This window comes from Solanum stenotomum, chromosome 11 (genome assembly GCF_019186545.1).
Source record: "Solanum stenotomum isolate F172 chromosome 11, ASM1918654v1, whole genome shotgun sequence".
Classification (NCBI taxonomy): domain Eukaryota; kingdom Viridiplantae; phylum Streptophyta; class Magnoliopsida; order Solanales; family Solanaceae; genus Solanum; species Solanum stenotomum.
Genome location: NC_064292.1, coordinates 45,183,832 through 45,196,202, shown reverse-complemented (window position 1 = coordinate 45,196,202; position 12,371 = coordinate 45,183,832). Strand labels below are relative to the sequence as shown.

The following is a 12,371-nucleotide window of genomic DNA, read 5'->3' as shown; positions in this document are numbered from 1 at the left end:
ATGGTTTACACATTGTTGAGTCTAGACGATTTTTCGGGCATGAAAATCACGCCCAACATGAGTAGTGTGGATTATTTACATGCTGTATCAGAAGTTTCTTACTTAAAATCCATGTATGGTGAAGAAGACAACTTAATCGCCGAACAAGACGAAGAATTTCGTATCAAGAAAGAAGAAAGGATCACTCAGAATATTCGGTCTATCGTGTCATCATACCCACATGTTCTTGATATTGAAAAACCAGTTTTTGATTTCGCTGTCCCAAGGGGAAAACGATCAAGGCCAAACGCGCGACCAAGAGAAGTTAAAGCTCTGGAAAGTAATTCTGAAGAAGAACACAGAGTAGTACAAGTTGATAATGCGGAAAAAAATATACCAGATTGGTCTGGTAGACTTGTAAGACCAGCTGGTGTCACTGTCAACAATAAAGAATCACTCGAAAACAGAGAAAAGGCGGCTGATAATAGGGAAAACAGAGGAAGTAGTAGTAATTCTGCACCATTCCCCGTTGACAGAAAAAGATCACGAGAAGAAGCCAACGGCAATTTTAGACCTGTTGCTAGAGCTGTAGTCGTCGCCCCTCCTGCAGAATTGAGTATCGAATTCAAGAATCTGATTATAGTCAATGGGGGTTCACTTGAATCAGCTATATTGGTCATTGAAAAAACACTATTCGAGACGGATGTTAAACCAGCAGAGGGAAGATTTTCAATCCCACAAAAGCAGATGAGTAATCAGTTTCTAAATCCCGAGGAAGAACAACTTTTGAATGGGCGCAATGAGGCTAATAAAATGTGTGAGATGAATGTGATGTTGATTGAGCCTTCGCATAAAAAAGGTGAAATAAATCTGAGAAAATGGACAATGAACAAAAATAATGGGAAAGCAAGTTCAAGTTATGTGTTGGTTAAACACTGGAATGATGTGGTAAGAAGGAATGGTTTGAGAGCTGGTATGAAGATGCAATTGTGGGCATTCCGAAAGGGTGAAAAATTGTGTTTGGCCCTCGTTAATATTAGATGAATTTGTTGATAACATTGGATATTGTTGTTGTTGTCATCTAAAAAAATTATTAGCATGTTTCTTTTTGGTACGAATATTTAGCCAAATCATGTTTCTTTTTGGTACGAATATTTACTCGTTGCTAATCCAAATTTCTTTCTAGCCGATTATCTAACTAATTCTGTTATTTAACCAACTTTCCCGCTAACTGTATCCTTCAGCTATAACTAATTATGCTGACTCAGCTACTAACTATAATATTCTGATATCAATAAATTAGGTTGGAAATTACAACTGTAAGCAAATTTGTTATTTGTGATTTTGTTGCGAAAGGCAGAAAGTGTTTTCATTGCGACACAGTGAAGTTGTTTTGTTGCGAAAGGTGGAAAGTGTTTTAATTGCGTACTAACAGGGGAAGGGGATACTTGGTTTGTTCAATAATGGAGATTGATTTTTGTTGATATTGTTGCATCTGCGGCAGTTTATAGTTAAGTGTGTTATTGAAATGTATTTTCAGTAACATCCACACCTCGATATGTTTTTATTCGTCTTGTCGATTTAAATTGGCACACTGATGTCGTTTGATTGTTCTTCTTATGTAAGTACCAATGTTCAGGACATTATTTAGTTTTACCAATTACGTAAGCATGGACAACTTGGCGGATTAAGTATAACAGAGGAGCATTCTGAAGTTTTTCGATTTGGAAGTTCATTATTTTTTGGTCTTGTAAGCCGAAGAATATAGTTGTGTATGTAGAGAGTGTCCTTCCATGTTTCAATATGTGTTGCTTGGAGTTTAGTTCCCTAGTATTAATTTAAGTGACGCTGATGTCAATAGCAAAGTAAAGGCATAATACGTGAACATGACCATTAACTTGGCTTCATCAGGTTACTACGTCCTCTAACTTTGGATGTGCACAAGTAGTCATTTTAACTTGTATAAATCGAACAAGTAGACATACGTAGGATGCAAAAGTGTCATGCTAGACGAATGTGTTTGTAAGTTTAAGTGTCTACTTGCATACACCCAAATTTAAAGGTCATAGTTGTTAGTTGAAGTCAAGTTAAGGGTTATGTTTATGTATTATGGCATAGCTGAAGTCAAGTATATGTATTATGTCAAAAGTAAATATGAACGATAGTATATAAGCTATGTAAAACTGTCAATGATAGTACCGTCAACTAATATTATCATTCAGAAAGTGCCTTCATGCCTTGGTTTTTTTGTAAGGTATAACTGAACCCCTGTGAACAACTAAAGCTCTCATCACCCATTCAACGGAGAGTTTTGGTATCTTGTTAATGGGTACACTCTGTTTCTGTTTCAGTGACAATGTATGCTGGATCTGCATGGTTAGAGATACAGACGGGAAAGTGATTATCAATGTTAATTAATTGCAGGAGTTGATGGGTATCAGTAAATGTTAAAGGAAAGATTATACTTGATTCTACTTTTATTGTAGATAGCTAATATAAGTAGGAAATATCTTCAAGAAATGAACGGAATTTTCCAATAGTATATAATAAGCTAATTGATTTAGTATAGCCCCAAGCAAATTGTGGTGCTTTCAGTTTTTAACAATTTAGTAGCAGTGGGATTTGTTTCAGAATGAGCATGGTGACCGGCGAGTTTAATTTTTTTAAAAGTGAATGGCCAATGTATAGATACTAATGCAAGAATTCCAAAGTTGGAAACATGAGTATAAAACACAGAGTTTGGAACTCACCAATTGCGCGTTGCGTGGAACAATGTTGGCCTGGAAAATCTGCAAATATGGATAAGTCAGGTAAGATTGGAGATTACTTGGACATTTGCGACGGTCCAGAAGGTAAGAGACATTTGCCACTGTCCAGAATGAGCGGCGACTCTTGTAATCAGTTTACTTGATTTTGTTGAGGCCTCTCTATCCTTTACACCCTTCCTAGAAGGTGGTATTGGTTCTTAGGTGCTATTTAGTGTGTATTGTTGCTTTGTTGGTTATGGTAAGTTTTTCACAAATTACCAAAAAAAAAAAAAGACTTGTTTAAAATTTGAATTGCCAAAAAAGAGTCATATAACTTGAGAAGAAAGTATAATATTATTTTGCTTTCTCCTATTTTATGTAGATAGATATTGGCCCAAGATACGGTAGACCTCTTTGATTAGGATTTGTATTTATAATTATAATTTGAAGCAAAAGAACTGAAAAAAAACACACACGTTATTTTATTTCCTTAATTCATTAATCGAAGTTGTCCAAAACCTAAAAGGTTAACTGAGAAAAAAAAAAAACACGTTTTTCTACTAAGGTTTCCAAAACTAAAAAGGTTTTTTTTTATTCCAAACCCAAACCATTAAGGTTATGCATTCTTCTTAACTCTATAAATTAAACACTTTCTCCTTATTCACAATCGTGTGTTGTTTTTTCTATACAACACTGATATTTCTTTCAATTTTTTCTCTCTCTATACTGTTTTGATTTATTCAACTAACATACAATATGGTTTACACATTGTTGAGTCTAGACGATTTTTCGGGTATGAAAATCACACCCAACATGAGTAGTATGGATTATTTACTTGCGGTCTCTGAAGTCTCTTACTTAAAATCCATGTATGGTGAAGAAGACAACTTAATCGCCGAGCAAGATGAAGAATTTCGTATCAAGAAAGAAGAAAGGATCACTCAGAATATTCGGTCTATCGTGTCATCATTCCCAGAAGTTGTTGATTTTGAAAAACCAGTTTTTGATTTCGCTGTCCCAAGGGGAAAACGATCAAGGCAAAACGCGCGTCCAAGAGAAGTTAAAGCTCTGGAAAATAATTCTGAAGAAGAACACAGAGTAGTACAAGTTGATAATGAGGAAAGAAACATACCGATCAAACACGATTGGTTTGCTATTGCTGCTAAATTTGTAAGACCAGCTAGTGTCACTGTCAACAATCAAGAATCACTCGAAAACAGAGATAAGGCGGCTGATAATATGGAAAACAGAGGAATCAAAATCAATTACAGAGGAAGTGGTAGTAATTCNCTCTGGAAAATAATTCTGAAGAAGAACACAGAGTAGTACAAGTTGATAATGAGGAAAGAAACATACCGATCAAACACGATTGGTTTGCTATTGCTGCTAAACTTGTAAGACCAGCTAGTGTCACTGTCAACAATCAAGAATCACTCGAAAACAGAGACAAGGCGGCTGATAATAGGGAAAACAGAGGAATCAAAATCAATTACAGAGGAAGTAGTAGTAATTCTGCATCATTGCCTGTTAACCGAAAAAGATCACGAGAAGAAGCCAACAGCAATTTTAGACCTGTAGTCGTCGCCCCTCCTGCTGTTATAGTCAACAGAGAATTGAGTATCGAATTCAAGAATCTGATCACATTCCATGGGGGTTTACTTGAATCAGCTAAGTTGGTCATTGAAAAAACACTATTCGAGACGGATGTTAAACCAGCAGAGGGAAGGTTTTCAATCCCACAAAAGCAGATGAGTAATCAGTTTCTAAAGCCTGAGGAAGAACAACTTTTGAATGGGCGCAATGAGGCTAATAAAATGTGTGAGATGAATGTGATGTTGATTGAGCCTTTGCATAAAAAAGGTGAAATAAATCTGAGAAAATGGACAATGAACAAAAATAATGGGAAAGCAAGTTCAAGTTATGTGTTGGTTAAACACTGGAATGATGTGGTAAGAAGGAATGGTTTGAGAGCTGGTATGAAGATGCAATTGTGGGCATTCCGAAAGGGTGAAAACTTGTGTTTTGCCCTCGTTAATGTTTAAGTTATTAGCCTTTCTCAGTAATTAGTAACAGTATACTTTAAGATGAATTCTTAACACTAGTTTGTTGATTACACTGGATTTTGTTGTTGTCGTCGTCATCTAAATAAAATATTAGCATGTTTCTTTTTGGTGCAAACATTTAGCCAAATCACTAATTGTGTTGATTGATGATAACGTTAATATTATTAGGAACGGGCATGGGCAAAGCAGTGAATTAAGAAACAATATTTGGGAACTGGGTGTTGATGAATAGGATTTGTAAGAGCAAATTAGACTTCAACTATTATGGAGGGAAAGTTAGTTGTAGTTGTAACTAACTAATGGAAATTTTTTACGAGCAAATTGAATTTTCATACCTGACGAATTTTGTTAGGGTAACCAAAACATACATAACTGAAAAGCAAACTAGAACCATTTCTCATACGTTAAAGGGTAATTTTAGCCCATTTCTCATACATAATGAATTTAATTAATGAAACAGTGATTGTAGTACTCGTGATGTCGATGATAGATAGATAGATGGATGGAGGGTATTCGAGAACCATTTCTCATACGTTAAGGGTAATTTTAGCCCAATTCTGCATAACTATTACAGAATGATGGCAAACATTAGACAAATCTCAAATTAAGTAAGTGTTCAAAAAGAATGTACTATACATTCAAGATTTCAGAAAGAGATTGCTTTATTGAATTCAACAGCATCCAAAATGGTCAGAGGACAATAAATACATAGTCTCTAAAGCTTCATTATATGACCATTAACACTATGGTTAGCATATTTCCAAGTGCAAAGAATTATGTTGCTAAAATAGTAAAAGAATAAAAGAACTATGCTCAAAGAATATTCACAAGAAACAGCAATATCCAAAATATTTCTCCCATGGCCACCACCCTAAGCATCTTCTTTCCCCTCCTTTTATAGAAAGGCTTTTATGCTGCTCTGAAATCTTTTCTAAAATCCTTATAGTATTTTATTTGCTGCATCCACCCAAAAAAAAAAAAGGATAATAAGAAACCATGATAGTAGGCGAGTAGCGCACAATATTAGGTGCCTTAATTGTAAATGATACCCAGTCACCGAATCAGCTTTACCTCCTTGGAGACAGACGGAGAAATTTTCTTCAAAGCCCGTTTGAAATGTGACTCCTTGATAGTCGATGATGTGTCACCACAACCTGTATCTATGGCTGCCAAATTATCTTCAAGTGCAAGCATTGCAGCTTCATTCATCTAAGCACGTTTAAGCAATTGGTAAAAGTCAATAAAGGAAACAGACCTTTGATAAAAGTACCAACCATGAAAAAATGATGTGACAAGTTCCATCGCTTTCAGTTCTTTTTTTTTTTGTGTGTGTGTGCGCGCGGGGAGAGTAGTGAAGGTAGGAAAAACAAGCGGTTAGAACAAACCAGTGAGGATAGGTCTGCTCCACTTAATCTTTTACAGGCATTGTCTCTTCCAATGGACACCAAGTCGACACTAGAATCTATAGGTTTTTTCCGGGCAAGAGCTTTTAAAATCAGTACACGCTGATCTGGAGTAGGTAGAGGGACATATAGGAGTCTCCCTAACCTTCCAGGTCGAAGAAGAGCTTTATCCATGACATTAGGCCTGCAAACACGATAATAAGAATAAGGACCAAAATAGGACGTGAATCATTTACTTCCAATCTTCATTCCAATAAAACAAATGCACATAATATCCAGAAGAATGAAAAAAACCTATTTGTGGCACCAATCACATAAACACCTTTTCTCTCTTCACCACCATCTAGTTCTGTTAGTAGCTGCAATAATTAGAGAAGTTTCACATTAGCAAAGGTTAAGAAGAGCACAATGTCATCTTTTGTCAAGAACATATGCTCCATCATAGAAACCTGAGTCAAAATCCTTTCAACGGTCCCAGTTTCTTCCTTATCACGCTCAGTTGTCAATGAATCCATCTGTAGAAATATGAAGGAATTAAAAGAAATGTAAAAGAAGGAAAAAAAGGGTTGACAATCATGTGTTTTTCACAAAAACTCTTTTATCTTTTTCTGTGGTATACTATTGTCAATTTGTCATGTAATAAAAACATCACTACCAAACTTAGTACTCGTGTCTGAACACTGTCCACTATGCATTAAACTGTCTGGCAACAAGCATCTTATAAGTGCACCAGAATTCTGAAAGTTTCTATTTGTCTTATTCTATCATTAATAATTTAGGGTACTGAAGCAACACTATAAAACAATCTTTCCTACGGAATGTAGTATGTATTACTTTGTACAAAGCATCTTACAGGTGCACGTAAAAATTTCGAAGGAAATAAAAATGAGTAAAAGCTTCTGCAGCGCTTTTAAAGGTGGACCAACTCATCGAAATGAAAAGATGATGGCTATTAGACAGAGCTAAGAGTGTTTAAGTTGGAAAGAGAGACAAGCACCTCATCAAAAAATACAATGCATGGAGAACATGTTCTTGCATTGTTAAATATTGTCCGAATATTTAGCTCACTTTGACCAACAAACTTGTTCAGAACCTCAGGTCCCTGGATGGAGATCAGTAAATGAGAAAACATGTCATGCCTCAGTTGTGCAAAACCTTAAAAAGAAGTCATTAGGAAAATAGAAATGTGCAGGAACCTTAATGTGTATAAAATTTGCTCCAGCTTCATTAGCAACAGCCTTGGCAATTAATGTTTTACCGCATCCTGGGGGACCATAAAGCAAGAATCCTGTTTCCAAGTCCACTCCAAAACCCTGAAATATGAAACAGCTTTTAGAAGTTTTATACTTGGTGTACTCATAAGAAAAATTCACAAACAACTTGAGTGTTTTTTTTTTTAGGCTGAACCCATCGGTGGCACCTAAAGTTGGAACCAATTTTCACTTAGACACCTTAACTAAGCTTTGTTCATTTTAGACACCTCATGTTGAGTCCCACTGTGTCATTTTGACACTTTCTACTGATTTGACACACTGGGTGTGCTGCACCCATTTTGAGCGCGTGAGGAGTGTTTTTTTTGAATTTTTTAATAGTTTTTTTCCTTCTTCTTCACTCTTTATCCCTACCACTTATTCCACCTTCCACCATGAAAAATCAAGATGAAAAACATTACAAAATATGATAAAATAAAATAAAAAAATCATCTCACTAATTTTAGAAATATTTACAAGAACAAAATTTTAAAAAATCATCACACTAATTTTGAAAATATTTATTCGAACAAAACACACATTATTTTTTCAAAAAAAATATAAGAAGAATGTCATATTTGTCAGAATCTGACCTCACTATTGATAAAATGGTTCTCAAAATCAAATTTACAAGGAAAAAAGAAAAAAGAAAGATTAAAATCTAATGATTTTTTTAAAGAAAAATGGAAGAATAACCAAAAACTGGTGGGAGGGTTGGGGAGGCAAAAATGACGGAAGTAAGGCTGATGGGGGTGGGGGTGGGCTGATGTAAGGTGGGGGTGGGAGTGGTACAAAATAGGTAATTTTATTTATTTATTTTATTGAAAAATAGTTGTTTTTTTATAATTTATTTTAAAATTATTATTTTTACACTAAAATGCTACATGTCAACTTCTAATTAGTCATCATGTCATGTCATTCGCAAGTGTATTACACACACTTCATAATTTTAGCTGATTGTCAAAAAAGGGTCAAAATGACATAGCGGGGCCGTACTTGAGGTGTTTAAAATGAACAAAGCCTACTTGAGGTGTTTAAGTGAAAATTGATACCAACTTTAAGGGTTGTCGATGGGTTCCGCCTTTTTACAATTGAGAAAGAAAAAGATTAGGGATAATTTTGGCCAAAAGTACCCATGAAGATGGACACAGATCTCAATTGAAGGGAAAAATTAGACCATTTCTAGATAAAATTGGAACGATACAAAGAAGATTACCATGGTCCTAAAAAGAATGCTTGCTAAAGGAAACACATACCTAGTGTAGTCCCGAAAGTGGGGTCTGGGGAGGATAGAGAGTACGCAGACCTTACCCCTACCTTGGGAGGTAGAGAGGTTGTTTCTCATAGACCCCCGGCTTAAAGAAAAGCATATGAAAACATTTAAGAGATATACTGACCATGTAATCTTTAGGATTCTTTATACGCCTGATAATGTAACGCTCAAATTCATGTCTTAATGGATCAAGGCCTCCAACATCTTCCCACTTTACATTTGGGATAACGGAGAAACCTTCTCTTCTAGATGAGGGTTGAACCAATTTAGCTGCCTCCTGCATATTATCATATGATTATTAGCAGGCTGTATGAAACAGCTTGTTCCAGTTTTATATGAAAGATTATCCCATACACAGAAAGAGAGTACTAGATACGAGATCACTAAAAAATAAAAATATATATCAAATATGCAAAACTTAATCCACCTTGTCGATAATGGTAGTGTTCGAGCCAACTTCTATGCACCTGACTAATTCAGTGGCTACCAGCTACTTCCACATGAAAAGTTTCAGGGTAACTCCGTACACCAAATACTTTAAAAAATGGAAAGAAATCAACTAACTTTTCTGTGCCTTTGTTGGAATTTGAACCTTGTTCTCCCACGGTCCATTCTAGATTTCATTGATCGCTATACCCACATACACATGGTTTAAATCTCTTAACACGTATAAGCTTCATGTGATAATGCTGTTAAAGGATGATGCGCTCTCCTTTCGTTTGATTGGGGATAAGTTATGCCAGGATTAATTATCCTGGGATAGTTATTCCAGGATAACTTATCCCATCACTATGGTATAAATGGTGGGATAAGTTATCCCAAACATGACAACCAAACAAGATAACAATTTTTTATCCCAGGACTATTTTTTTTATCTCAGGACAATTTATTCTTAGCCATCACACCAAACGACCCCTAAGAGAACTAAAAACACGGGAAAGCAATTCATTATACATATTAAACTGTGAAACTCAAAATCAACCACTGCAATTTTGAAACAGTAGAAAAGGTAATTTTTGCATGCACATGTAAATGAAAAACCCGGGTTCTTATACTTGCTTAGGCTGGTGCAGGGAAGGAGCACTGTAGTTTGAGTGACAGGATATAAAATGCCAAATGCCAATTATATACAGCAATTTACAGGTTGGGTCACAACTTAGGGTATAATTCTCATAAAGGTAAATCAAGATTCTCTGCGGCATACCTCAAAATCAGCCATGTTAATGCTGAGCTTTTCTTTCTCTTCCGGTGACAATGGCTTTCTCCACCATTCTTCGGCATCTTCACCATCTACCGATTCTCTTGAAAGCTCAACCTTCCTCGCATCCATTATTCTCTTCAGTACCAAGTTACCTGCTTTATTAATTAGAGAAGCCAAGTCTGCTCCAACAAATCCTGGGGTTGATGTAGCTATCTTCATGAGATCAAATGCACCTTCAACTCTTAGGTTACGAGTAAGCACAGACAAAATCTGCATCCTTGCATTTTCATCTGGAATACCCAAGGCGTATTCACGGTCAAATCTTCCTGGCCTCCTCAATGCTGGGTCAATAGCATCAGGTCTATTGGTGGCCCCAATTACTAGGACATAACCAGGTTCATCATCTGATTCTGCTTCAGTATTTTTTTTATCAGTAGGTAAAGTAGTTCCCTTTGCATTATCATCAGGTTTTACAGGTCTATGTGACTCATCCATGCATGTCATCAGCTGTGTTACTATGCGCCGCTCCATTTCTCTCTGTACATTTTCTCTTTTGGAAGCAATTGCATCAATCTCATCAATAAACACAATAGATGGTGCCGTCCTGTGTGCTTTTAAGAACAGTTCCCTTATGTTCTCTTCTGATGCACCTGAAATGGAGAACACCCCAATTACAATGCCTCAAGAGAACAATAAACACCCAAAGAGAAAACTGTAAATTGACAACAATAAGAAAACACACCCCATTCCTTGGAAGCATAAATATTTTCTAAGGGAAGTTAAACTTAAGAAAAGGCTTCAAAAGTTCAAATATTAGTACCTATGCTACAAAATGTCTGCTAATAGAAAATAGTAACGTGAACAAAATCAAACATCAAATAGTTAGGGTGTGTTCAATATTACTTTTTCAGAAAATATTTCCAGTTTTCTCATGTTGGATAACTTTTCTTCTCGAAAAAAGTTCCTTGAAAATGGGGAAAATGACTTCCACTAAACAGGCGATGTTCCACATTGACTTTGTCCTCTCCACCCTCCAAACACCCCTCATCTTCCCCACCCTTGTAGTCTGTAGACCTATCCCAACCAACTCCACCCTCCACTCTCATAATATTTGTCTAGATTATACACCAATATTTGGATAATAATTGTTGCTTATATACCACACGCAAGAAAATAAGTAATAAACCACACATTTTCCTACCAATTCTCTGATAAATTATGCTTGCAAAGATAGAATCACTATTAAGAAGGATGAAAGAATCAATTTCACCTGAAACTCCAGAGACCAACTCAGTAGCAGAAAGTTTGTAGAATGGAACTCCAGCCTCATTTGCAATAGCATGAGCTAGCTTTGTTTTCCCACACCCGGGTGGTCCATGGAAAAGTACTCCTGACACAGGCCTAATTCCGAGATACCTTGTCGCCTGAGGATGGTACAGTGGAACCATAATATCCATCTTCAATTCCTCCAACACCTCATCCATTCCGCCCAAATCTTTAAACATTGTCCCACCATTCCTATCACTATCACCAATCCCTAGTAGCTTCGACAAATCCCTTTTCACCACATCAATCTTCTTCCCCTTTCCATCCTCATTGCTATCATGAATCACATCGTATTCAAAAAATATTGACTTGGAAATGCTACTTGCATCGTATTCAATTTTTTTTGACTTGGGAATACTATTTGCCTTCTGATTATAAGTATTTCGAAGCATAATCTGCATTAAATCGGGCTTTTCTCCGCAAGAGTAAGAGTCATCACTTTCAGAGATGCTCGCTAGAGTCGATAATTCTCCATCTCCATCCAAAATCTGCTCAGTACTGTCTGTTTTTGGCTTCTTTATCGGAGGGTTAATCAATTGGAGAATATTTTGAACCTGACTGGTGAACGGCTGTAGCTGTAAGTTATAATAGTCCGCCCGAAAAGATTTACGGAGGTGATCAACGAGTTCTTCATCGGCGATGCAATTGTTCTTACAGGATACAATACGCCGGCGAAGCTTGACGGAAAGTGGCCCCCTACCGCCGCTGCGTCCTCTCTTTGGCATGGTATTTTCTGCATGCAGCAGCCGACGCGGCTAAATTTTAGCTTAATGAAGATTTATTCTTCTATGTATTTGGGTTTTTTTTTAAACCCTTTCGCACCGCTTCTAGTCGCCGCAAAAAATGGACCTGCGAAATTAGTCCAAAATTTTATAGGGTTTAATTTTGAGAAAATTTTACGTAGAAATTAAACTTAATAAGTTTCTTTAGCTATAGTTTGTCTAATTACGTAGGAGAAAGTCGGTAGAATTTTATTTATTTTTTCGTTTTGTCATTACAGACTTGGGCAAGGCAATAGGGCCCAAGTGAGTGTGTATTTCCTTTGTTCGTGAGTTATCAATAAAAGGATTCCAAATTAATAAAAAAAAAGTCTAATTATGCTTCAAAACTATAATTGTGTTCGATATAG

General features: G+C 36.2%; 3 protein-coding genes across 3 annotated transcripts; 2 read left to right on the top strand and 1 right to left on the bottom strand.

Annotated features, from left to right (window-relative positions):
• LOC125845962 (B3 domain-containing protein At3g25182-like) lies at positions 1–1,023 on the top strand. Its single transcript, XM_049525442.1, has 2 exons — positions 1–372; positions 514–1,023. The coding sequence occupies exons 1-2, from the start codon at positions 1–3 to the stop codon at positions 1,021–1,023; spliced, it is 882 nt and encodes a 293-aa protein (XP_049381399.1).
• Positions 1,024–3,458: 2,435 nt separating this feature from the next.
• LOC125845475 (B3 domain-containing protein At1g05920-like) lies at positions 3,459–4,768 on the top strand. The gene is made up of 2 exons (XM_049524987.1): positions 3,459–3,854; positions 4,259–4,768. Exons 1-2 carry the CDS (start codon positions 3,483–3,485, stop codon positions 4,766–4,768), a joined length of 882 nt encoding a protein of 293 aa, XP_049380944.1. The 5' UTR covers positions 3,459–3,482.
• Positions 4,769–5,530: 762 nt separating this feature from the next.
• LOC125844860 (cell division control protein 48 homolog C-like) lies at positions 5,531–11,972 on the bottom strand. Its single transcript, XM_049524216.1, has 10 exons — positions 11,187–11,972; positions 9,920–10,566; positions 8,840–8,992; positions 7,389–7,505; positions 7,190–7,294; positions 6,642–6,707; positions 6,487–6,551; positions 6,175–6,376; positions 5,861–5,998; positions 5,531–5,746 (listed from the first exon to the last, which is right to left on the bottom strand). Exons 1-10 carry the CDS (start codon positions 11,965–11,967, stop codon positions 5,699–5,701), a joined length of 2,322 nt encoding a protein of 773 aa, XP_049380173.1. The 5' UTR covers positions 11,968–11,972; the 3' UTR covers positions 5,531–5,698.
• Positions 11,973–12,371: the final 399 nt, after the last annotated feature.